A 27,224-nucleotide genomic window follows, 5' to 3' on the forward strand; every position below is an offset into this window, starting at 1 on the left:
TGCATAAGACTGTTATTAGAAAATAATAAAAGGCAGCGTTCCTAAGGAAGATAATTTAAAATTGCGGAACTTTTCATTCAAACTATCTATCTAAAATATAGAGCACTAAGAACTGGAATTTATCCATGTATTAATTTTACCATACCAGCATCTTTTACTATCTTGTATTTATTGTAAATTGTCTGATTGCGTATCTCACAGACTTTCACGCTTTATTGTAAAATATGGAGTCCTCTAATTTCATCCCTGACTCGTGTGCCCAGTTGTAAGCTTGGTGGTTGTATCACTTTAACTTTATACTTTCTGTGGCAGCCTGCCTTGTGTGATCTACCCAGCAGCTCCTCACTTCTTGATTAATATAATTTTCTAGTTGTTACACTATTAGAGTAAGGCTGAAGACAGTGCTGTTTCCTTTCCCAATGTTAGTTTTAGTGCCCTGAGACGTTTTACCCAATTTATCACAATCTAGGAATGTTTATTCATGAATTATGGTCATAACAACAGTGAAGTTTTAAAAAATGTGTTATAGATGTTTTTTCCCCCGACCTAGGAAATGTAGCTTCATTCTTTATAACACTTGCATTGTTGTCTTGCCTTTCATTTTGTATGACTGACTTTTATACCAAATTGAATAAGCCATTAGCTTTTAGTCTGTAGGAATGTGGATCCATAGATATTTCCCATTAGACAAAAGAAAATCTATAAAAGCAGTATCTCCCGGGGCTCGGTCTTCCTAGCTGGCCTAATGGTCTAACGCACTGCTGTACTGTGCCCTTATGAGAGAGAACTATGTGGGATGATTCCCTGAACATCCAGAACTATTAATTGGAGAGGTGTGCACTTTCTTTCAGATAACCTTAACTTTTGTACTATCCCACCTTTATTAATCAAATACTCTGATTGAGGGAATTCGTGTTCTAACTTTCGTATTTTTGAAACTATTACTGAACGAAATGATACGCTTTGTATACCTTGTGTAGTTTACAATTCAAGTTTGCCAAAATAGGAGCTACTGTATGTAGGTAGCCATGTTGTTTTGATAAGTTTTTTTTTAAAGAACGTCTCCTGAAAAAAGACCTCTACTGGTGATGGTTGCATAATTCTGTGAATACACAAAACCCCACTGAAGTGTACGCTTTAAAAAGGTGAATTATGTGGTATGTGAATTATATCTCCATAAAGCTGTTATTAAAAAAATTTCCACTGCACAAAATATTTTCATAGGTGCAAACTAATAGCATTTTAGCTTATAGTTGCAATCAAAAAAATTGTTAGCTTTAATAAATTAACACTTAAAGCTTTAGAAATATGAAATCATGTGTGCATTAAAAAATAACTTGTGCTCTTACTCAGTGGTAACACATGTTTATTATGGGAACGTCAGACACTTCAAATAAGAAAAGAGACATTTAAAAATTATGAGGGTCTTTTAAATATTCGCATCTACCATGTATTCTGCACCTAAGCTTTCCCTGTATTTAACTACTTCCTTGGCACCTATATTTTTCTTGCCAGCTTTCATTAGTAATAAATAGCTTTTCATGATCACCTTAGGAAAATAACCAGATGTAAAAATATCTCCTCATAAGTAGTTTAGTGAAAGCATTGGCTTTCCCTGCCCTGGACTATGAGAGGCGTAAATGAAGGTGGGCAGTGACATCATCATCCAAAGAAATACAGTCAACATATTGCAGAATAGCTTCGGATATACAGTCAGTTTGGGATTTTGTTGTGAAATGTTTTGCTTTAAAACATTTTGGCTTTAAGGTGAAAACTTAGACTTGTGCCATCAGTTCTTATACAGGCAGAATATTAGTGTGTCTTTTTAAAACACTCTTGTTATCACATTTAGCATTAGCTTTCTAATGGCTAAAATTGTTCGCAACACAGTTTAAAGATAAATGCAGTATCAGGCTTTGAATTTTTTTTCTTTTTTTGGTAAATATTAAGACCTGAGTACAAAATGAGGGCTGTACTGCGGATTAAGTGAAATATCTCAAGGCTGTGCTGTTCTGATAACTGAACCTGAAGTGACCTTTCTCAGACACAATTACAGAGCTGTATGTTTTTCCTTTAATTTCATCAGGGGTTTAATTAGTATACAAATAAAACTTCCCTTATCTTCCTTTCTACCTAATTGGCTTGTCTTCACTTATATATGAAGTATGTGAAAGTGGGCTGTAATTAGGGTGACCGTGTTAACCTTTTTTCCTCAAATGTACTGTTGCCTAAAGGCCTCAAGGCCTAAAAACAGCGCTTTGGATTATTGCTTTGCAATCACTATGGCTGTCCCACAGGTTTTCTCATGAGCAGAAGGGCTTTGGGTGCTGCAGGTTCCCACTGCTTAACAGGATCTTCATTCTTCTCCCCACTAAATGTTTATTGATTATCTCGCTGTTCCAGGCTCAGCCTCCAACAACTTAATATCAGGTGACAGTCAGGAGAGTTCTCCAAGTAATTAGAGTTGAGCATTGGGGGAACAATTAGGAGCAGAGTTATTAAACTTGATTTATCCTATTCTCTCCTGAACAGTTTCTTGGATATCAGAACATCACACTTTCACAATCTACCCTGGTTGAGAAATTAGTGGCTAACCTGCTGCTTATCATTGTTGCCTTGCTGCCTAGAGGCACACCCTCCAGGTTTCAGTTGTTCGGTTGGAAATATTAGAGTCCAGAAAGTTTATCATGGGTTTTAATTAGACAAACCTGGACAGGAGAAAAGCAAAGCTTCACTTAAAATTTTAAGTCAATATATAATATATGCTATAGATTGTATATGGCGGAGGTACGTATGTATGTACATTATATACACACACACTTAAATATGTTTTTCTTTCTTTAAAGCTCAGTGTTGAGGTTCTTAAAGATTCTAATTTTGTCATCAAAAACAAAAAAAGGTGACTATCAGGGGAAAGACATATTACTGAATCACTTTGATGTTCTGCACACATCTTTATGAACCTTAGAACCCACTGATGTATACGGATCCCATTGTACTGTACCTACCCCAACTCTTTGAAAATCGGAGTTCTGTTTCTCTCCGTCATGTGGCTCTGGTCATTATCTCTTCATTTTCACAGTAAGGATGTGTGACCTCTGCAGCTTTGTTTATACCACTTTGTGTTCGTTTTCTACAATTCCAGTCTTAGAATGGGCTAGATTCAGCTATTCTGAAATAGTGCGAGCTTTAGGAGAGTTTGGGGGCTCCCCGCCATTTCCCCCAGGAGAGGAAAATGAAAGCCAGAGGAAACAAGAAGATTTGGACATATGGTAGAAATTCTAATTCTGTGAGATATATCTTCTTTGAAAGGATGTCATAGGATGGCTGAAAAGGCAAGTGTGGCTTTACAATGCTGCCAGGGTCAGGGGTTTCTCTCAGACTGGGCCAGTGAGCTTCACTCTGGACAAGGCTGGAGACAGTACCTTGAAACCCCTCTCAGATACACACCTCTAGTCATAGGAGCTACTGAGCAAGAGCATTGGAACGGATTGGCACAAATCCGTTATTTCTGTTGGAAAAAGAATTCAAACTTTATGCATAGCTGGTAGTGGGTCGTTAATTTTATCTTCATATCTAAAAAAATAGCATTTTTTATTAACTGAAAGATGTCAGAAATACTGGCTTTAACAGGACTCAACTGGATTTTACTTTTTTAAATAAAGAAATCTCATAATAGTTCAATGCCTTTAAATATCTTAACATTGGTGCAAAATACGTAGGTTTAGCGTGGCCTTTAAAAATCTATTCTTTGTTGTCTTTTTAAAGTCGGTTTGAATCAGTGACTGTTTCTATAGTGGGATGTTCTTGAAGATCTGATAATACTAAAGGCTGAAATAAAATATAATGTCTAGTAAGTAATCCCAGTTTACTTATTTTTTATTTTTTAAACGTGTACTTGTCTGGAAGCAGCTTGACTGTTTGCAAAGGGAAATACTGAATTAAAAAACTTTTAACATTTTAAAACACCTGATTTGGCTGATGATTGCTTTCGTTGTATAGCATTTAGAGTGAATTGTTTTAGCTCCGTGCAGGCAGCTTGAGTTTTCTGTACTATCTATTGTGAATGCTTTAAGAGAATACTGTAGAAAGAATTTTAAACATGAAATTATAGCTTTGTCAATTATACATATATGTTGTGAACATTCATGTGTGGCTAAACTCTGAGAAAGAAGAAAAAATATTGTGTGCATGTAACCAGTTGATCAGCTAGCTCACTGTATAGCAAATTCACTTGAAAAACTGACAAGCTCATATCCTAGAAATTTCATAGGCAAAGGAATGAGCAAGGTTTCAGTGCTCAGGGATCCTGTGATGCCTATATTATTTTGAATGAAGTCTAGAAAAGACTCCTTTAGATTGTGAGGTTCTGGTTCTAAGACCTTTAGCCCGAAAGGGAGTTTGGCACTTGCATCTTGACATTTTTGTGCTACGCGAATATTTCAGATTAAAGCAAAGACCAAAATATCAATCAACAGATTTTATAGTTCTGGGGCTAGGAAAATATTTATGGGACACAAATAATTCTGAATGCAAGTATTATTTGCAACTTTCTCTGTTAGATGAAACATGTTGATTGCATTTGTGTGGCTATGTTTGACATGAGAGTTATTTAATGGGAAGTAAGGGAGTTTTATTTTGGAGTCCAGTTTGTTTGTTCCCTGAGATGCCCACAGTCACCTGTTCTGGATATATTTATAAGTTAAGTGGTGGTACTTTTAAATCTTGGGTTCCCCCTTCTCATGTAGGTGTCCTAACCCACCTTCCCCTCGCTCACAAACACACTTTGGGCTTATGATAGTTCTTGTTTTACATAGACTCTAAATTTCATGTGCTTTCTCCCCTGAAAATCTTTATTTTGTCATCATTCAAAGAAAATGCTACTTGAGGTTTTTATAATCAGATGTTTTTTTGTAAGAATAAGATGTATTTGCCTTACGGTATTTGAAAAAATAAAATAGAGTTGTATTTTGTAGCTAAACATTTTTCAAAATCTTCTCGGATCTATCATTTCTAATTAGTAAGTATGTAAAATTTTTGCAGAAAATTTGTTAAACCTTGATGTGTAATGACCCAAGTCTACTTCTCAGTCAGTCTGTATCCTTCTTTGTTTAATAGCCTATGGCATAAATTGAAGTTAATTATCAGGGCTGACAAGTAACTCTGTTTTCTGTCTGCTTGCAGAGTCTCTCCGAGGCAAAGATGGAGCTGAGAAGAAAAGATCAATCTCTGCGTCAGCTCAATAGACATCTTACCCAGCTGGAGCAGGACAAGCGTCGACTGGAGGAGAACATCCACGATGCAGAGAGTGCCCTCCGCATGGCAGCCAAGTGAGCATTCGGACCTTGGGGAGATCACTTAAAACAGACAAAAGATCAATTCTTACTTTCATGCTCCGGGTTTTAGCCCTGGATAATACAGTGTTAGAAAACAAAAGTACAGCTGTCTCTCTTTGAAATTCTCTGATATATCCTCAAAAAAGAAAACTCTTAACTCAACATGCTAACTGTATATTTTATTGAGAAACCTCAGAAAAGTGCAAGGTTCTATATAACCTCTAATTATGTGTATTTTGGGCTCTGTTGTACTGTTACATGTTTGAAACCATGATTTCATTAATATGAAATGGAATACACTTTATTCAAAAGTTTTTCATAGTTCCTTCTATCACATATTCCCCATTCCCTTCTGCCCCTTTGCCCCCCAAATTTTGCTCGGCATATAATATACCAACATTGCAAGTCATAGTTCCATAAAAAATTTTAATATATAATCAACATATATATCATAGCATCTTCTTAAGTGCAATAAAACACATTGATCATGGAAAAGTCACTTAATTTTATAGCTGTATATTCTAATATGTCCAACAGAACAAAACATACTGTTTTTAGAGTGGGCATCTATGTAAATGTGATGAAAGTGGTTTTCCTTTTACCAGGTAATCAAGTTGACATACACTCTGAAGTTCAAATTGAACAATTCTCTTGGGTATTTTTATTTGTTCCTCACATCAAATTTCATGGAATACTTTAGGACAGCCCTTTGTACAACAGCATGGCTTAAAGAAAATCTATTTATGGATTAAAGAAACATCTAATGTTAATAAACTCGGTGTTTTCTGAATTTGGAATTCTGGACTCCTGTAATTACATATATATGTATATGTGTGTGTGTGTGTGTGTGTGTGTGTGTGTGTATATATATATGTATGTATATATATACACATGTATATACATGTATATATACATATATGTATAGTGTATACATGCGTGTATGTATGTATATATACACATATAAACATATATACATGTATGTGTGTATACATATGTGTGTGTATATATATGTATATATATATATATAAATGAAAATTTTTTTGAGACAGACTCTTGTTAAGCATCAAATATTGTGAAATATGAATGTAGTCTGTAAACTAAATCACAAAACAGGGAATCTGCCCTCTAGGATATCTACAGCTTTGCCATTGGGCTTGGGAAATTGCTCACACATAATGAAAAAATGAGTTTACACAAGATCAAAATATTGCTAGGTTTGAATACCCACTAGTAGTTCTTTGGAATATTGTAAAGCTCTGTAATGTCTGTGATCTGTGACCATGATCACATGTCCTTGTAACACAAAAGAAAGTTAATTTGAAATTTGGAGAGCTCATACATTTTCAATTTATAAATTACCATTAAATTTTGTCTTCAGCATTTTCATCCAAACTTTTAATTTAATTGTATTTATATTGACGTGTAGTTGGCATTCAATATTATATTCAGGCATACAACATAGTGATTCAACTTTTGTATACACTGTGAAGTCATCACCATGATAAAACTATCACTCACTAAAAATATTCTTCCAATATTGATTATATTCCCTATTCTGTACATCTAAACTTTTTATTTCATTATTAAGGCTAAATTCAATCTAGAGAGCTGTTAGAAGAAACTAGTAACTTTACATGTTTCTGGTCAAGGTCATAGAAGAGGGTTTTTGTGCAATTATTGTAACACAAAGAGCCTATGTAGAAAGGAAAATATTATTTTGCATAATATGGCCATTCATGATATATCTCCACCACTATGATTTTTAAAATCTCCTTCATTAGAAATCAAAAGAATAAAAGTTTAGCCTTTCTAGCACATTTTAAACCAATAATGTAATCATGGTTTCTTTTCTCTTCCTTTTTCACTCTTTTTTTTTTTTTCCCACTTTGAGGATATCCTTAAGATTTTTTTCCCCCCTCTAATTTATGGCAGGCAATATAACTAAAGGTAATGGTTAAATGTGGAAATATACCAGTGAATATGGTTGGATTTTGCACTTTTAGAAAGAGTGCAATAATAACCAACCCATGTTTTTCAATAATAGTGACTTATCCTACAATGTGTAACAGTTGTTGTAAGGCTTGGATTTTACTAATACCTAATTTTAATTTATTTTCCAGAGACAAAGAATGTGTTGCCAATCATATGAGAACAGTAGAAAATATGCTTCATAAGGTAGTATAATTTTTCTTCAATATTGTTCAACTTGTGTTATGACATTGTTTTCCTAGTTATCAGTTTTATTACCCTCAAGATACTTTAATTAATTTTGTAACTTTCTTAGAAAATAAATTCACGAAAAGGTCCTTCCAAATGACTAACAACTTGTATTATACAATGCTGGATTGCATAACCTTCTTCAGAATTTACCTATGTCCTTGCTAAAACTATGGAAATAGTGGTTTCCCCAAACTGGTATAATTGCACTTGAGTTATTGGTGGTCTTTGCTGACTGAACCAGAGGTCATTATGATTCTTACATGTCTCATAATGATAAAATGTTTGACCACACTGTCTAACCTCTTACCGCTCTCAAACCTATCATCCTATGTATGTATACATAGAGGAGGCATAATGATATGTATCTGGCAGTACTTTTCAAGTTGTAATTTTCTTTCTTACAAAATTTGTTAAGTTAGCTTTTAAATTGTAATGATGAGTCGCGTTTAAGGATGTTATGATATTACTAAGAACTTATATTAACTGTGTTTTTGGTTAACATTCCAGATTCAAAGATGTGTTCGTTATTTCATTATTTAAACATTTTCATTAGAGAAATGTTATTTATGTTATTATTAATCATGTTATTATGTTATTAATGTTATTGTCTAATAGACAATTTCTTGAAAATATAATTACCTAGTACTTTTAAGATACATGGAATTCATGAATGAATCATATTTAGAATAATTCTTGGAATTAAATTTATTATATAATATAGTTCAGAAATCACTTAAAAATACCCCAAAACAAATCTTTTTAAGGAGATATTAAATAAACATTAGCAAACTAATACTTAATACACTTTAACCTTGTGGAAAAAACTAGGCCTGTGTATTCTTTTAGATATTGAAAGTGATTAGCATTATTTCATATCACCCAAAGCACTTTCAAAAAAATCTAATATTCTGAATGCTATGTTTTAAAGTAGTATTGTTTGAAACTGTGATTTGTCCCTCTCCCCATTTAAAAAAGTTTAGTTTAGACATAGTTACATCAAATCCATATATGCTAGAAATCTGAAATTTGATTTGTAGGAAAAAAAGACATCTTTGGTTAGATTTTTTTTGTACTTGGTGAAATCTTTGAAAGGAGAAATCGGTCATGTCATACATATAGCATAACTTTTTATATAGTTGATGTTGCCTTGAATTGTTTGTTCATTTTCCCAGCTAGAGGAAAACAAATGTTGGGTGGCATCTACAATGAGGAGTGGACTTTGACATCAGAGAAAAACCATCATCAGTATGGAACATAAATGTTGTACCTTATTCTTTCATTGTGAGAGTGGCAAAATACATATTTTAAATACGATCAAGACTGCAATAGGACAATTATAATCATACAGTTCTTCAGTTGCAGTTCATCTTTTGGGTTTTGTGTGTCATATGGAAAGAAAGATATCTATAGAATTGGCCTAGAACTGCTGGAGATTTATTTTTGGTTATAGCTTTTTTCCCCTTCAGATTTAGTTAATTATTTTAATTGATGTCTCTGGAAATTTCTATTTACATAGTGGTTTTTAAATTATCAATTACTTTTCAAGCTTGAAGGAAAAATGTAGGGAAGGCTAATTGATGGTTGGGCTAATTCTCTGTTCTATGAAGTTTAGGTGTGAATGAAAGGATGCTAAAGAAGTGGCCCAGAGAATCGCTCATGCCAGCCCACTGGTGTTGCCTGCTGTCCTCATGCCAGCTTTTGCAAGTTTATTTTTGTGGCCCCTTCGGACTGTCCAGAGGCGTTTTGCCACCTTGGAGAAACTGGGAGTGGTACAAAAGGAGGGTCTGGGCTCTTTCATGGTTAAAATGGTTGTGGTTACATCCAAACTCTTCAGAGTAGTTTACTGTACATAGCCAAAATAGCGTAGCTATTTATATTTCTCTTTTTTTAACGTTTATTTATTTTTGAGAGAGAGAGAGTACACATAAGCAGGTGAGGGGCAGAGAGAGAGGGAGACAGAGGATCTGAAGCAGGCTCTGCGCAGCACAGAGCCCCATGTGGGGCTCGAACGGATGAGCCGTGAAATCATGACCTGAGCCAAAATCAAGAGTCCGATGCTCAACTGATTGAGCCACCCAGGTGCCCCTATATTTGTTATTTTTTAAACTTGATACATTACATTCAACTTTTCAAATCCTGAAACTGTATTATACAAAGCAGTTGAGTGGATATTAATTTTAAAATTCCATTTGGGACGGATACTAGTATTTAATAAGGAAGGCCAGTCATTTTCATTTAAAAGCATATACCTTATTTCAAAGAAACAGATGTTTTATTTTAATTTCATGTAAATATATGTATGTATGTATTGTGACTTTTTAATGTAGGCCAGAAGTTAACTTTTTATTAAGAAACTTTTTGGGGGCTAATTTCCGGTTATTGGGTTAAGAAAAATAACAAAAGAAAACAAAATCACAACTTTCCATGAGGTACATTTTTGATGTACACACTTCTCTATTTAGTTGAACTCTCAGATGTTTGGGAAAAAACCAGAAGTATTGAATTAAAAAAAGTAACCATTTTAACCATTTTAAAATGTACAATTCCGTGGCTTCCAATGCATTTATAGTGTTGTGCAACTATCACAACTCTGTTTTCAGAATATTTTTATCACCTCAAAAAGAAATCCAGACAAATTAAGCAGTCATTCCTATACCTTGTTATTCCATTCCATAGGATGTCTTTTTACTTTCTTGATAGTGTCCTTTGATGAAAAAGTTTTTTATTTTTATTATTATTTAAAAATTATTTTTCAATGTTTATTTATTTTTGAGAGACAGGTCAGAGTGTGAGCGTGGGAGGGGCAGAGAGAGAGGGAGACACAGAATCCGAAGCAGGCTCCAGGCTCTGAGCTGTCAGCACAGAGCCCGATGTGGGGCTTGAACTCACGAACCATGAGATCATGGCCTGAGCCGAAGTCAGACGCTTAACCGACTGAGCTACCCAGGCACCCCAAAAAAGTTTTTTAAATTTTGATGAAGTCCATTTTTTTTTCTTTTGCAGATCATGTTTTTGGATTCTTATCTGAGAATACATTCATTGTCATATCTAAGATCATGAAGATTTTCCCCTGTGTTTTCTCCAAAGAGTTTTATAGTGTTAAATTCTCTGGAGTTTAAACTACAAACTTTGGAGTTACACTTTCTATTAACTCTTATATTTAGGCTTTGGTCCATGTTGAGTTAATTTTTGTACTGGTTTAATACAAAGACCAAACTTGAGTTATTCCTACAGCATTTGTTAAAAAGACTTAATTCTCCCATTCAGTGATCTCAGTACCCGTGTTGAAAATCTATTGACTATAGATGTTTTCTTTTATTTCTGGACTCTCAATTCTGTTCCATTGATCTACCACACTGTTTTGATCACTGTGGCTTTGTAGTAAATTTTGAAATTAAGAAATGTGAGCCTTCCAACTTTGGGTTTTTCTTTCAGGATTTGTTTTGGCTTTTCAGGATTCCTTGTAATTACATATGAATTTTAGAATCAGCTTGTCCATTTCCAAAGAGGACAATTTGAATTTTGATAGTACGTCCTTCTTAACATTAAGTTTTGCATTCCATGACGTGGGATGCCTTTCCATTTATTTAGATCTTCTCTAATTATTTTCAACAGTGTTTTGTAGTTTTCAGTGTACAAGTTTTTCGCCTTCTTGCTTAAATTTATTTTTAAGTATCTTATTCTTTATACTATTGTATTTTCTTAATTTATTGGTTCCTAATTATTAGCGTTTAGAAATATGAGTGATTTTTATATGTTGCTTTTGTATCTTGCAACTTGGCTGAATTTTTTAGCTCTAATAATTTCTTTTGAGGGTTCTTTAGGATTTCTCTATGTAAGATCATGTCATCTACAAAAAAAGATATGTATTCTTTCTGGTTTGGATGCCTTGATTTTATTGTTTTTTGTTTATTTGTTGTTATTGTTGTTATTTTTGTTTTTGCAAAACAAAAGTTTTGCAAAATAAAAGTTACTGACTTTTATATATACCCATGCAATTTTTTATATGAGTGCTCTTTATTTCTTCATGTGGATTGGAATTGCTGTCTGGTGTTTTTTCATTTCAGGCTGAAGGACTCCCTTTAGGGTTTCTCCTAAGGCAGGTCTAGTGGTGATGAACACCCTCAGCTTTTGTTTATCTTGGATAATTTCTCTTTCATTTTTAAAGAGTATTTTAAAGAGTATTTCATTTTAAAGAGTATTTTTGTTGGATATAGAATTCTTGGATATAGAATTCTTGGATATAGAACCCCCCCCCCCCGCCACCCCATTAAACACTTTGAATGTGTCAACTCTGAAATTTCTATTTGGTTCCCTTTTATACTTTCTATCTCTGTGTTTGTATTTTCTATTTTGGAAGGCATTGTTCTTATAGTTTCCTTTGTTTTTTTGTACATGGTTTCCCTTAGCACTTTAAGCATATTTGAAATAATTGATTTAAAGTCATCGTGTGATAAATCCAATGTTGAGGCTTCCTCAGGGACAGTTCCCATTAGTTTCTGTTTTTATTGTGTATGGGCTAGACTTCCTTATTTCGTTGAAAACTTCATAATTTCTTGTTGAAAAGTGGATATTTTGAATAGTGCAATGTGGCAACTCTGGAAATCAGATTCTCTTCCATCCCCGGTGTTAGTTGTTTCTGCTTACTGTGGTGGTTTGTGTTTGGTCAGTGAATTTACTGAACTAATTTTTTTTAAGTTTGTATTCTTTTCTTTAGAAAATATTTATTATTGAAGCATAGTTGACAGACAATGTTATATCAGGTTCAGGCATGCAACATAGTGATTTGACAATTCTGTACGTTACTTAGTGCTCACCATGTTAAGTGGTCACCCTCTGTCACCATACAATATTATGACAATATTGTGTTCTGTGAGCTTTATTTTTCATCTCTGTGTAAAGTCTGTATTCTTCATCAGGTAGGGCCACTGAAATCGCTGTTCTGTTAACTTCGTGCTCTGCTGGTGTATATCAACAGAGATTTCCTTACATACTGAGATTCAGGTTTTTTTTTTTTTTCTTTTTCTTGATTAAGCTTTTGTGTGGCTTCTATAAAGTTTCAGTTAGTTTCTAGAGTTCTGCAAAAGTTGATTCTGACAAATTTTGTCAGTGTATTCATTGTTTTTGTGTAGGAACTGGTTTTTGGAATTCCTTATTCCACCATTTTTGCTAACATCATTCCCTAAAGTCATATACTTTTGTTTTCCTAATGACTTTACCAGTAGGTTTCTAATATTACTGATAACAAAGACTCTCAGGAATTGATTTCTTCTTTTTTTTTTATTTTTACTTTTATTTTTTTTTTATTTAAAAAAAAATTTTTTTTTTCAACGTTTATTTATTTTTGGGACAGAGAGAGACAGAGCATGAACGGGGGAGGAGCAGAGAGAGAGGGAGACACAGAATCGGAAACAGGCTCCAGGCTCTGAGCCATCAGCCCAGAGCCTGATGCGGGGCTCGAACTCACGGACCGCGAGATCGTGACCTGGCTGAAGTCGGACGCTTAACCGACTGCGCCACCCAGGCGCCCCTGATTTCTTCTTTACATTAAGAGGCTCTCCAAACATGCTTAAGTATTTCTATTTTGAAAAAAAGAAAGTACAATAATTATATTTAAAATAACGTTCAGGATAAGGTAATGAGTGGATGTACAGGATAATATCTGAATTATTTAGGGTTAGGTATGAGAAAAGTAAGTATTTATTGGGCGATAACCAAGTGCTTAACAGAGAGATGTCTTGGTTTATACTATAGCAGGGAGTAAAAGTAAGTAAATTTAGGTAAAATTGGAATGTAGAGAAGAATGAACTTTTTTTGGAGTCATTTTTTATTATTGTCAAGTTAGCAGAATGGCTGGATTCTTGAGACTTACAGAGATTGCTTGAATCCTATGAGTTCGGAACGATTAACTACAGTGTTTTCTGTATATGATTGCAGTAGCCTATGAACTTTAAAGGTACCTCTGAACATTTACTCAGAAGTATTAGCTGTCTTTTCAGTAAAATGTCTGAAAGATAAAACAGGAAGTCACAATCCAGAAGCCTCAGAAGGCTCTAGAAGACCTTGCATCTATAAGCCCTGTAAATTTATCGGGCTGAAATGACACTGAAGCAATAACTAGGAAGGCACAGGAATTTTTGCTGATGTTCTTTTAGATTCCTTTCTATAGTAAAGTTACTTAAAACCTCTAATCCATCATAAAACACAATATTTAATGTGAATAGTTGAGTTCGACAAATGCTTTTTAAATGTGTATTATATTCTGGAGCTGTAGCAGTTTTGGGGGAAACAAACAACCAAAAATTATATATATATATACACACACACACACACACACATGTGTATATATACACATATACATATATTTATACATATATGTATGTATATATACATATGTATATATGTACATATGTAGGTACATATACATATATATGTATGTGTGTATATACATACATACATGTATGTATATATACATACATATGTATATATGTATATATACATACATATGTATATATGTATATATACATACATACATGTATATATGTATATATACATATATATATATAGCTTAGTCCTTTCCCTCAAGGCAGAGACACACATAATTGCAGTATACCATGGTAAACACGGATCTGTAAGATGCAGTTCGACATCCATTTAGATAGTTATTCATCTATGATGCATACCTAGAAAACTCACGGGTTGTCTGGAGGTTTCTTAGAAAAGAATGAATGCCCTGATGGGGCTGAAGTGTGAGGGAAGATGGGAAAGGCGTTCCAGCAGAGAGAATAGCGTGTGCAAGTTCATGGTGGCACGAATAGCCAGACATCCTCCGTTCAGCAGTGAGTGCAAGGAGAATGCAAGAGATGAGTCCAAATGAGGCACTTGGAAGCCAGGTCATAGCAGAACTCTTGTTTTGTTCGTTGGTTTTTTTTTTTTTCCCATCTAAGACCTTGGATCTTTATCATGGAGGCAGTGGGAGTAAACCAGGGTTTACGCTAGGGATGAATGTGGTCAGGTTTCTTATTGAATCTGGGTTCTGGAAGGCATATTTGTAGACTGGATATCGTAATGAAATGGTTTTAAGAGCCATGGGTCTAGGCTCAGTGAAAGCAGGAGAAGGTTTGGACCAGGGTAGTGAGGATGGGTGGTGTCAGAGAAAAGGATGTGAAACTTACTTAGTAAAATGACAAATGAAGATGAGAAGGCAACGGAGGATGACTCCCAGTATGGGCAGTGAGATCGACTGATGTTGGGAGTGCAAAAAGAGGAGCAGGCTTTTTTTTTTTTTTTTTTTTTTTGGTAAGGAGAAGAAGGGAGACAATGATGCGTTTTGTTTTGGAAATACTCAAGTTTAAGGTAATGTGGAGTGATCAGCAGGATATGTGAGTCTGGACCACAGGGAAAAAGTCAGGCTAAAGATAAAGGTTTGAGATTGATTAATGTAATACTCACTGGCAAAGAAAGAAGGCAGTGTAGCAATTGATAGGAGAAACAAGACATTATAGATAAATGGGAGGCTAGCAAATGCATTTTGAGAGATTAATTATGCCACAAGAGTTTGAAGTCCTTGAGGGATGGAACTCTGTCTCCTTAATTTTTATATGCTCAGCATCTATCACGGCGCCTGGTACCCAGTAGGCACTTAATGAATGTTTGTTGAATGAGTCAAATTTTACCATCACCCAGTCTCTAAATAAAACTAAAGCCATCTCTAGATTTCAATGGAAGTCTTGCTGATTTTCCTTTGTTTATTTGACTGCTAAAAATAGCATGTGTATTTATTTTGCCTAATCAAGTGCTAGAGGAGAAAGCCTAGATTTGATTATAAGAATGTCTCCAGGAAAGAGAGGTATGCTAGCAACAAATTTACAGGGTGTAAGTGTCCTGTTATAACCTGTTTCTAGCTGGTTCGACTCCTATGAAGTAGAAGGATGATTACTTCTTTTGTTAGAGTGGATTCTGGAATAGATTAGAGTCAAACAGAATCTGACAGGTGAAGACACTATCTTGCCAAATCTTTAAATATGATTTCATAATCTTATCTTAAAAATGGTTAACCCAAATAGTACATAGTTGTCTTTGATTTTTACTTTTCAGTGAATTTGTAAGGAATATAAACACCACAGAATAGCTTTTAATTCATAAAGCCGATAGCATTTTAAAAGTTGAACTATGATTTCATGCCTCTAAAACCGCAATTTTTAGTGACTCGTTACTGACTCTCTGAATGTGACTTGTGATCTTTGAACTCCTCTTCATTCTTAGTTTCCGGATATTGGTCCTGAAGATCAGCTGTGCGGGACTTACAGGTGTTAGCACAGCTGGCTTGCTGATGACAACTCTGTCCATATAGCTGTCTTGTGTGTCATCATTCATATTGTTCAGTGTCATTCTGACCTAGCCAAGCTAAAAATGGTACTCCCGCTCAAGAGGGATTTAAAAACCTTGACAAAGTAAAGATAAGACACTACAGAATGTCACGGACATGTGCTTAACAGGTTTTAGCCTAAACACATCTAAATAACTAATTTCAGTGTGCAGCTGCCTTTATCCTCTGAAATAATTTACCCTAGGAAAGAAAATATCTCTGTGTGGAGGACTGTTAACAATTCATAAACATATTTCTCTATTCTGGGTATAGGTTTTATGTTTGCTTAAATAGCTCAAGGTCACAGCCATCTATTTGTGGGGTGCATTCTATGGGATATAACCTACGCCACAGATTTCTCATGCCTTTATAAGATGCCCGTGATCAAATCACTCTGTTTTCCAGCTTGGTAATTTGATTTTGAGCGTTCGGTTTTTCAGATCCTTAACTGGGATGTAGCCAGCTTGATAATCTGATTCAAGAGATCCATTTTTTAGATCCGTAATTGGGATGTGACTATTAACGTGTGGGGTGGTGGTGGTGGCGGTGGTAGATTTGCCCTCTTTTCTGGTGACAGCAGCTGGCAGTCATTGGAGAGTTCTGGCTCTGCTCCAGAGTTGTAGGTTAAGTTAAATAACCTGCCAGCAAGAGAAGCCTAGTTTCTCACTTCTGTCTTTTCAAATTATGAGTGCGTGTGTTTGCTGCACTGTCAATGGCGTGCCTGCTTCTCCTTCCTGTGGGTGTGGAGCACAGCTGGAACTGTTGCATGTATCTTGGGACATTATAGTTTGGGGATTTTCCGTGTGAAATGGTGACCATTGTATAAGGATGATTGCTGCCCAGGTAACTTGTCTCTCAGTGTAACGTGTATGTGCGTGCGTGTGTGTGTGTGTGCGTGCGTGTGTGTGTGTGTGTGTGTGTGTCAGTGTCAGGCTGTGGCAGAAAGAAAACATGAATGAATGAGAATGCCCACAGGTCCAGTGAAACTATAGAGGAAAATAAGGATGTATAAATAATAGTCTCCATTACTTATCACAAAACTACTTTTATGAAACTTACACATTTTTTGCTAAGATTGCCAGACAACAAAGGAAAGGAAAAAACAAACAAACAAACAAACAAACAAACAAACAAACCCCAGTGTTGTTGTTAGATGTAACTGTTCAGGATGTGAATGTAATCTCCATTGCATTGACGAGCTTGAATCCCTGCTTCTATCACTAGGCACACACGAGAGTCCTGGAACTGCTAATTATCTTTTTTATTCTAGTCTCTCTTTCTCCTGCCTCGTAGAATTTGTGAGTTTGGAATGACATTCTTATTTGATCACATACTGCGAGCCTCTGTATGCATAGTGGTTTTCTTGCCGCTACTGTTATTACAGAGTATATAGTTAACTCTGGCCGATGCCCTCCCTTCTCTTTCTTTTTACAAAAGCCTCTCCAGTGTGCCTATTCTACTTGTTGAACCAAATGTTATGTTGATTAGGCATTAGACTATGCGCCAGGAAAGTTAAACCCAGTCAAGTTGTACACTAGACTACCTGAAACTTGAAACTAGATCAGGAGATAGGACACTTACTTATTTATGAAACACTTATCTATGAAAAAAGAAGCCAGCAAGTATCTGTGAAATGGCATCCTGTGTTACTGATAGAAGGTTGACCTGCTAGGGATTGTTCATATATTCTCTGGTGAGATGTGGTTATTTAAAAAACTTTACAGATGGTGAAAAATATTGTCTTTCCTTCTTCTATACCTTTAAGGCAGAGGATGGCCAACATTTTCTGTAAAGGGTCACATAGTAAATATTTTAGGCTTTGTGGACCATATGGTCTCTTTCTCAACTATTCGACTCTGTCATGGTCGCAGGAAAACAGCCAAAGATAATAGGTAAATGAATGGGTGTCATGTGTTTCAATAAAACTTTATTTACAATGAGAGGCGGTGGCCTGGATTTGGTTCCCAGGCTGTAGTGTGCCAAGCACACACAGCTCTCTAGTGCAGAGGTTGAAAAATAGTGTGTAAGGTCTTCTGTGTCGGATGAAAAATAGAATAAAGGAGGAAGGGAAAGCAATACGGAGCCAGTGGAGGTGGAAGGAAGGGAAGAGGAAGCAGTGGTACAAAAGAAGGCAGGCAGCTGGAATCAAAGTAGAACATGAACACAGAGGTGTTACAGGAGACTCTGTGGATATGATGGTGGTAAGAATGTTGATTTTGAAACCACAGAGGCCATACTAGGTTGGAGTAAGTAGAATTTTAGCCAGATTAAGGGTATGATGTAAAGTGCTAATATCATTTACTTTATATAAATAATATACACACACACTATATATGTAATTATATATATATAATTATATATATATGGTATATATGTTTTTATGTGGTAAGTTTGTCTGAATTTCTATCTACAATCCTACTACTTTTCCTTGGTGTCCTGTCGGTAAAAACACAGCTAGTACCACATTCCATAAGTGTTTTATTATTATTATTTTTAACTTGGAATATCAGGTCCAAAGAGATTTATAGCTGTGCATAATACAACATGCAGCTTCACATTTTGAGAGTTGAGCAGTTTTTCTTAAAATGGCAAGTTTAATCTCATCATTGAGATATCGAGCAGGAATAGCTTTTGTGGTGTTACGGTAGGAGTACAGAAAATCAGAAAACAGATTGGTGGCTTGCTAATCAGAGCAAAAGGAACAGTAAAACATGGATTTTACGAATCACTTCAATCTGGAACTAGATTGTTACAATAAACTAAATATATATTTCATAACAGCATTTTCACTTAGAAAGTTTATTTTTCTCTATCTGTCTCGTTTCTCATGTGTCTTATAGCATATATGTTAGAAATATATGCTTTCTAAAAATTTTTTTTAATTTTTTTTTTACATTTATTCATTTTTGAGAGACAGAAAGAGACATGCACAAGCGGGGAAGGGGCAGAGACAGAGAGAGACATAGAATCTGAAGCAGGTTCTAGGCTCTAAGCTGTCAGCACTGAACCCAACGTGGGGCTCAAACCCACAAACCAGGGGATCATGACCTGAGCCAAAGTCGAACGCCCAACCGACAGCCACCCAGGCGCCCCTAAAAAAATTTTTTTTAATGTATATTTATTTTTGACAGAGAGAGAGAGAGGGAGAGAGAGAGAGACAGAGCATGAGCAGGGGAGGGGCAGAGAGAGAGGGAGACACAGAATCGGAAACAGGCTCCAGGCTTTGAGCTGTCAGCACAGAGCCTGACGCGGGGCTCAAACTCACAGATCACGAGATCATGACCTGAGCCAAAGTCGGACACTCAACCGACTGAGCCACCCAGGTGGCCCGAAATACATGCTTTCTGAAAGTATGTAATAAGAAAGGGAGAAAGCAAACCACTTTTCTAAAAACCAGAATCTGAGAATGTAGTAATGTAGGTATGTTTTCTTTATTCTTTGTCAAAATACTATGAAGTTGAACAGTTGTATAGAATGTAATAAAAATGTATACAATTTGACAAATGAGATTTATATTGTGAAATTCTATGAAAAAATTCATTATATGTTAAATATGAACTGTTACCCATTTTGAAGTAGAAAAACATTATTATATATATTTTATCACTCACAGCTATAAATAAATCACGGGAAAAGGATATAGAATCTTAATTAAAGGATGAATAATGATGTGCCATAAACAGAATTAAAGACAGACTTTTGAAATTATAATTTAAAATTAATTTGAAATTTAAAATTAGAATTTAATCTACAGACAGGCGACAATGATTGTTTTCATCTTAGTCCATACTAAAATCTGTATTTTAGAAGGCGAGCTTACTTCTCCTTTTAGGGAAAAAAGTGATTTTACTATTCTCATGTTGTTACTTCAAAATTCTTTTGACAGTAAAGAAATTTATTTTAGATTCTCATATTTGAAAGGAATCCTTTCATATCCACTGGGCAGCGTTTCCCAAAGAAATCCCCCTTATCTCTTTTCTGATTTTGTTTACTTTGTTCTCAGGCTGCCTGTTCTATGTTTTTCACGAACCAATTTAATGCCATACAGGAAGCTCCTATTCCTTACTGTTGTGGGTTGAATCTCTTTCCCAGTGTCCCTTGCTCACACGCTGAAATTCACACGTGCCTTCTGCCTCCTTCTGAACAGTCTCTCCTTTCCCCCTTGGGGTTTTCCTGTTCCTGGTCACCTTCCCTTCCCGCTCCTTTGCTGTGCGCGGCTGTAATTTTATTTGCCCGGCGTCACTGTTTTGCCTTCTCTCAACACGATGCTTTCATTCCCCATACCCCTTCAAATAAAGGAATTCCTAGCCAATCCTTTTTCAAGAGTGAGAAAAAACTTTTTCTAGAAATACTCGGAGAACGTGTTGGATGCCTTCTCTCAAAGTTCTGGCATAATTTAAGAGTGGAAACAACTCTTAAAATTTAGCAGAAATATTTGTGATATTATATTTATGATGTATCACAAGTCACTGTCTCTTGATGGCACTGTCAACGTTCAGCACATAATGTATCATTGAACGAACGTATTAACACGTGCATATTCAAATACTGTCGTAGTTATGATGCCATCAAAAGGACTGCATTTTGAGGTTTTTTTTTTTTTAACCTATCTAATGTAAAGAATGAATTTAATCTTGGAAATTAAATAATGTTGTCGTGAAGATGTTAATTTGATAAGAAGTCACAGTTTTAGATGCCAAATGCCCCGGCTTAATGTTGTTCAGTTTCAGAGACTGCGAAACGTGGCTCCCTGTTCCTGTGGACGTCAGGCTTCACAGCTATGTCTGGTGCCTGATAAGAATCGGGTGAAAGGACCCCCAGCGCTCGAACCGTGTTGTGGATTATACCTACATTGCTTACGGTCCCCCCTCCCCCCTTTGCCCGTATTAGCAATCTGCTTTTGTACTTTGACTTCCAGGATTTCCCTAGTGAATTTTGTCACAGAAAAAAGAGAATCATCAATATCGCAGTTAAACTTGACTTTCAAAGCTAATAGTATCTCATTTGGGGGCTCAAATTTAATAAATTTTCTTTGATTCTGGGTGAGTTTTTAAACATCAAACAATGAATTGGCCAGGGTGCAGTAAAATATTTAGATCTATTGACTATGGTTCAGAAGGGTAGAAGGCAAAACACCAGTGGTTTGATGTTGATAAATTCTCAGCACCTTAATCCACATTAATGTTTTCTTTTATCTGAGTCCGCATTGGTGACCAAAAAAGAAAAAGCGGGAGAAAGTATCCATAAGTATAAACTATAAAAATTAAAGAAAATATACTTGTAAAATATTTTTTTTTATGTAAAATAAGTTAAAAGCATTCTCATCCTGACTGAAGACTCTGGAGAATGTTTGTTACAGATAAATACACATTCCAAATTGGGACTCCGCTGTGCATACAGTACTCACACCATTATCAAAATTACCTTACGGTGTATGTTCTCTAGCATACACTTTGACATTCACTTATTGACAGAAAGTCTTCTGCTCAACTTGGGAATATAAAGAGTTTTATAACCATAGATTAGCATGAACAGTTAAAGATGTCATCATATGTTTGTGTGTGTTTACTGGTGTAAGGAGACCCTATGCAGTATGATGGTTCATTCATAAAACAAGAAATAACTCAAACAGGTTTTACAAGCTTCCCAAGTAGAATGGAAAAGCGAAGGAGAGTTTTCTATCATATATTGTCGCCAAGTTACATTTGAAGCCGCTCAGGTAAAAGTAGAGATATAAATATATTTATTTGAGAAATCAGTGCTATTTTTATAGTTCTCCCATTCTTGACCTTTACTACTTCATAAAAAACACTCTTGATCCTGTGGCTTTAAGCTAGTTGTATAATATTTATCAAATATGTGGTAGCAAAGAGATACGTTTTTAAAACCAAGTCAGGCATAGGGAAAGTTAGAAAATATGCCTGTGTATGAAACCTACTATCATGAAACTATATAATTAAAAATGAGAGCTCACTGATATTATGGAAAACTAAACTGTGGAATTTTTAAGGCTTTTAATAACTTTGGAAATTAAAAATGAAAACAGACCGGTTTTTGAGCATTTTCTTTTATCTGTATACAGCATATAGGGAGTAGTTTCTCATTTGTCCAGAAGGTGACAGTGTAATATCAACTGCATGTGATACCTATATTGGCTAGAGAATTGGTGTTTCTCCTGTATCTGTGATGTTTGTATTGTTGCCTTTCCGAATACTTAAAATATAGTACAAATACCACTGATTTCATTCATTATCTTATTTAGAAGTTGCGTGACTGAGTTGGTTTATATGTATTTAGTCGCTAAGACTCAAGTTTAGTAAGAAGAAAATGGGCAAATAAACCTCTGACTGGTATATTTTTAAGTCTCCTTGTGTGTTGAGTATATTTGTTTTTATTCCAGGGTACATATTATTGAAGTTTTCTTTTCAAAGACCAGTACCAAATAACTGTCTTGTCTAATATGTATCAGTTAATACCAGTTAAATTAAACACGTTATTTAAAAAATGATAATAATTAGGAGATTGCTGTTTGTTTTCGATTTTGTGGATTTTTTTTCCTCCTTTCTTTTTTCTTTTGAGGGTGGAACGGTGAAAAAATAATTCAAAACCTCTTGATCAGAAGAGCTCCAGTGACTCGTCTTCCCTCCCTCATTTCAAGCAGGAGGATGCTTTTTCTTCTTAACATTCTCCCCCAGCACTCTGAATTAGAGATTTATTTGCAACGAAAAATCAATTAGTCCTAAATTTATTCATGGATTTCAGGTCCAGCGATCAATGCAAGTCCACTCAGTGGGCTCAAGGGGACCCAGTTCATCCCAGTTAATGTGTCTGAAGGGGAATTACCATTGATGCTGTTTTTTTCCCTTTAGGTCAGAGATCAGATCTCGCTGTCACGGACTGCGGCAAGTAGGAATGACTTCACCCTGCAGCTACCCAAACTGCACCTGGAGACCTTTGCAATGGAGGGGCTCAAGGGCGGGCCAGAGGTTGTAGCGTGCCAGGTTAGAGTCTAAATAACATTGTTTGCTACTGAGACGCATAGAAAAATAAATTGCACTAACTGGAGAGAAGGAAAGCCTCAAAGTATTGTGAATAACTTAAAGGAGATGCAAATAATTCTTCTTAATTTTTCTTCTGCCGTGTAACCCTATTTCACAAATAATTGTGTGTTTTTTTCTTTAAAGCCTCGAAATAGCCTGTTAAGTAAGCCAGAAAAGTATTTTTTTTTCTTACCAAGGAAAAATGTGTGTTTTATAGCTAAGTACAGTATGTAAAGAACACGCTTTCCTGTCAGCAGAGGACAATAAGACACTAGGCTGTTATCTCTTTAAGCTAGTCTCAATTTGTAGCTCTTATTGTTTTAAATAAATCACTGTAGAGAAAATTATCAGGAGAGACATTTGAAAATTTTCAATGTTAATTCCGAAGTATAGCCAATGTTTCTTAGGTAGCAATTTAATTTAAGCAAATGTAGAACCTTACTGGACTTTTTGCACTGAGGAGCATTTCCCCTTGATTTTTAGTTTTAATGAACGACATAATAATATGTGCAGATTGGGTTATTTCATTTATAAAACTCAAAGTACCAAATCCTGAAACCTCAAATAATTGTAAAATCAACTTAATAAAGAAATTTTTTTTCCAGAGCATACTCCTTTTCAGATGCTGTAGGTATCTTTCTAATCAAGGTTACTATTGTGTTATTGTGGGCATTTTTTTTTTTCCTGAGGGTTAGGACAGTTTTTTAGTTGGATGGAACAAAATTCGGTACGTGCTTTATTTGCCTTTTAATGCCCAATGCCTTTATTAGAAAAACCTATCAACATTGTGTAAACTGTAGGAAGCCTGGTATTTCAAAAGAGGCTGTTCTTGTTTAGTAGCATTCTAGAATTTTCAGTGTATTGAAGAGAGAAATAGCTCTTAAAACTCAGTTTCTGTTTCGCATTTTGAGGTTTAAAATAAACTTCATCCTTCTTTAGTGTATGACTCTGTGGAATTTTAATTTTGTACAAAATTAATATCAGTCCAAGTGGGGCTCTGGTAATTTTTTTCTCCATGTTCCATACCCTAATTTAATTTGCTATTAGTGCCCAAATTAATGCTTTACAAAGAAAGAATGCTCATTTCTTTCATTAGGTTGTCCACCAATATATTTAAAATATATACGTGGTTTAAAACTAAGCATAAAATGTTTTTATTTTCAGTTATAGGCTGGAATACCATACCATTATTTAGTACAAGATTAAGATGTACATTTTAAATTTGATTACCATTATTTATGAATTCATTGCAACCACAAATACAATATGATTTGAGATTTTTCTAGTGGCCATAAAATAATCCTGTACTTGGCTATCTTGATTCAGAATCTCAGAGGGCTCAGGACTTGTCATAATTCAGAAATAAAGACTTCCCCCAAACTGTAGATTTTAGTGATTTGGAAAGAGACTGATCCTCAGAATGCCAGTTTTGGGGGGAAAAGCATGAACTCTCTATGGTTCTGACATCAGTGAAGAGCCAGAAGGAAATGTAGAGACCCATATTTCAAACTGCTGTCTCTTCCAAGTTCTACTAGAAATACTTACGCACAAGGCCAAAGCCTAAACACTTGGGCTTGTTTTGCAGTGACGTGCTGGGATGTACACGTCAGGTTAGTCATGAATTGAAGTTCAGTACTCCATGCGGACAAGAACACATGACTTGGGCCATAATAGTTTTTTCCACAGACACACAGACACAGGCAGGGAGACAGACAGACAGACAGACAGACACACAGAATTGTGGTAGGCTTTGGAGTACTTTGAGAAGAAAGGCTCTGTAGTAATTGATGACCTAAATTTTCATATTAATAGCTACCGTGTCAGTGACCACTTACTATGGACGAGGTATCATGCTTAGTTCATTAAATACTTCATGCTGTCTAATTCTCACAATGGACCTGTCACATGTGGCGTTATATGTCAAATAATGGCATCATTTGCATTTTACAATTGAAAAACAACTACAACAGGTAACGCTCCACATCAACAGCAAGTAAGGGGCAGGGCCCGGAGCCTGAATTCAAGTGTAGGTGTTGTTTGACTGCAAAGCCTGAACTGGTAAAATCTGATACTGGAAGAAAGTCTAGACACCTGTGTTAAATGGTAAGCGCGCAGCCTCTGAGATGTATATAGTGGGATTTTCCTTCCGTTTACAAAATATTCATTATGCATCTATGTAAGATGTAGGTCATGGTTTATGCTGTATTGTGGACAAATTCACAGAGAAAGAAATTTTGCTTCCACTTGACAGGCTAATATTATGGAACACTACTTTTCACCTTTTTGCAGTATGTAAATATGTATATTTATGCTAAGTGTGGTAGACACATATTTAGGGATTCAGTGTCCGTTTGGCTTCGTACTCGGTGCTGATGGGGCAGACTGTTCAGAGAGCACGTGTCCTTTGATCGTGCCGAGGAGAGGATCACCGTGCAGGATGTGGTAGTGGCCAACCATTCGGCCAACCTGTACAGCCATCACTGGAGCAGTAGGAGCTGTCCCCGTCTGTCTCTTCCAAAATGGGAGGCTCCAAAATGGAAGGAGGAACAGTGAGCACGAGGGAATGGCGAAGGGGCTTACCCTTTCCCCGCCGGACCCAGGAGAGCAGGTGACTTATGCTCTCCCCCGGGAGAAAATTCAGTTCAGAAAAATGTAGTCTCTGAGCTCTGCTAGCATTTAGCTTCAATTTTATTGTCCGCAAAAGAAACAAAAAGGCGTAGTCCTGCCCATTTCTCAGGCTTGTAATAGCATTAAGTGAGGCAATGCATGTCAAGTAGAGAACACGGTGCTTAGCCAAGAGAGAGGCAGTGTATGGTAGCTGTTATGACTGCAGCCACTATGGGACCCTCGTAAAGAGGAAGCTGGCACCAGTGGCTTGTTTTCATTACTTTTATTTTTTATTTTTTTTATTTAAAAAAATTTTTTTAAGCTTTATTTATTTTTGAGAGAGAGAGGAAGAGAGAGCGAGCGTGAGTGGGGGAGGAGCAGAGAGAGGGAGACACAGAATCCGAAGCAGGCTCCAGGCTCGGTAGCTGTCAGCACAGAGCCCGACGCGGGGCTCGAACTCACAGGCCGTGAGATCATGACCTGAGCCGAAGTCAGATGCCCAACTGACTGAGCCACCCAGGCGCCCCTGTTTTCATTACTTTTAAGGGTGTGTGTGTTTTACATGGAGGAATGGTTATTTAGGATCTTTTTCTCTCTATCTTTCCATTGGCTTCATATAGTCTTCTTTGTTTCTTCAAAAGCTTTAAATAACTTTGCTTAATATCAGCATCAGCTCCCTATTTACTTTTCCATGTTACTTGATGTTCCTGTGAGACCATGTCTCCAACGAAACCCTTTGCCTGAGCTCTTATGGCAAGTCCATACTATTGTTACCTGTGCTTTTATCTCCCAAACGATAGTGTTATCAGTCAACCAGAAAAAAATTAAAACACCTATATTAGACAAGTTAGGAGTAGCTGAAAAGTCCAGTATAATGTGAATGCACAGGACTTTGTCATAAAAAATATGCTGTCCATATTTTATAAAGATAATACCGATCACTCATTATCTTATACTTTGAATTTTTTTCTCAATAATTAAGCTATGTAATGCATTAAAAATATTTTTATGTTTATTTAGTTTTGAGAGAGAGAGAGAGAGAGCAGTGGAGGGGGCAGAGGATCCAAAGTGGGCTCTGTGCTGAGAATAGAGAGCTCAGTGCAGGGCTCGAGTTCACGAACCCTGAGATTGTGACCTTAGCCGAAGTTGGACACTTAACTGACTCCTCCTCCCCCCCGGTGCCCCTGTAATGCATTTATTATCTGGCAAATGTTAGCAGGCATGTAATAAATGTTTGTGTCTCCACCCTCATTCAATAATAAGCAACAAGGAACAATATAAATAGTTGACATTTGTTGAGTACTTATTCTGTACCAGTCACTGTGCTAGCCACTTTACATTTGCTATCTCATTTAATCCCTGCAACAACGGTATGAATAGGTGCTGTGATTTTCTCTCTTTTATAAAGGAAGGAGCTAAAGTTTATTGAGATGCAATAAATTGCTAGAGGTTACGTATCCAGTGAATAGGATCCATTCATGCTTTTTATTTCTGCCTTTTGTAAACCATGGCTTGCTGTGTGTGTGCATGTGTGTGTGTGTGTGTGTGTGTGTGTGTGTGTGTGCGCGCGCACGCGTCTTAAGATTGTCAAGAGGGAAAAAGAATAAAGGAAGGGTCTGTCTGTAGAATACAGTTCCATTTGTGTGGAAATAG

General features: G+C 35.9%; 1 protein-coding gene across 9 annotated transcripts in view; it reads left to right on the plus strand.

Annotated features, from left to right (window-relative positions):
• The window catches only part of CCDC171 (coiled-coil domain containing 171), a 309,506-nt gene that overhangs the window by 206,014 nt on the left and 76,268 nt on the right, over positions 1–27,224 (plus strand). For 8 of the 9 annotated variants that reach the window (XM_040481303.1, XM_040481300.1, XM_040481302.1 and 5 more), the window contains 3 exons: positions 5,185–5,330; positions 7,457–7,511; positions 22,794–22,925. In XM_040481303.1, the coding sequence (XP_040337237.1) occupies positions 5,185–5,330; positions 7,457–7,511; positions 22,794–22,925 (333 nt within the window). The remainder of the gene's footprint in view (positions 1–5,184; positions 5,331–7,456; positions 7,512–22,793; positions 22,926–27,224) is intronic. The other variant, XM_040481305.1, reaches the window with a different exon arrangement.

This window comes from Herpailurus yagouaroundi, unplaced genomic scaffold, assembly GCF_014898765.1.
Source record: "Herpailurus yagouaroundi ecotype Mexico unplaced genomic scaffold, PumYag 160, whole genome shotgun sequence".
NCBI lineage: Eukaryota > Metazoa > Chordata > Mammalia > Carnivora > Felidae > Herpailurus > Herpailurus yagouaroundi.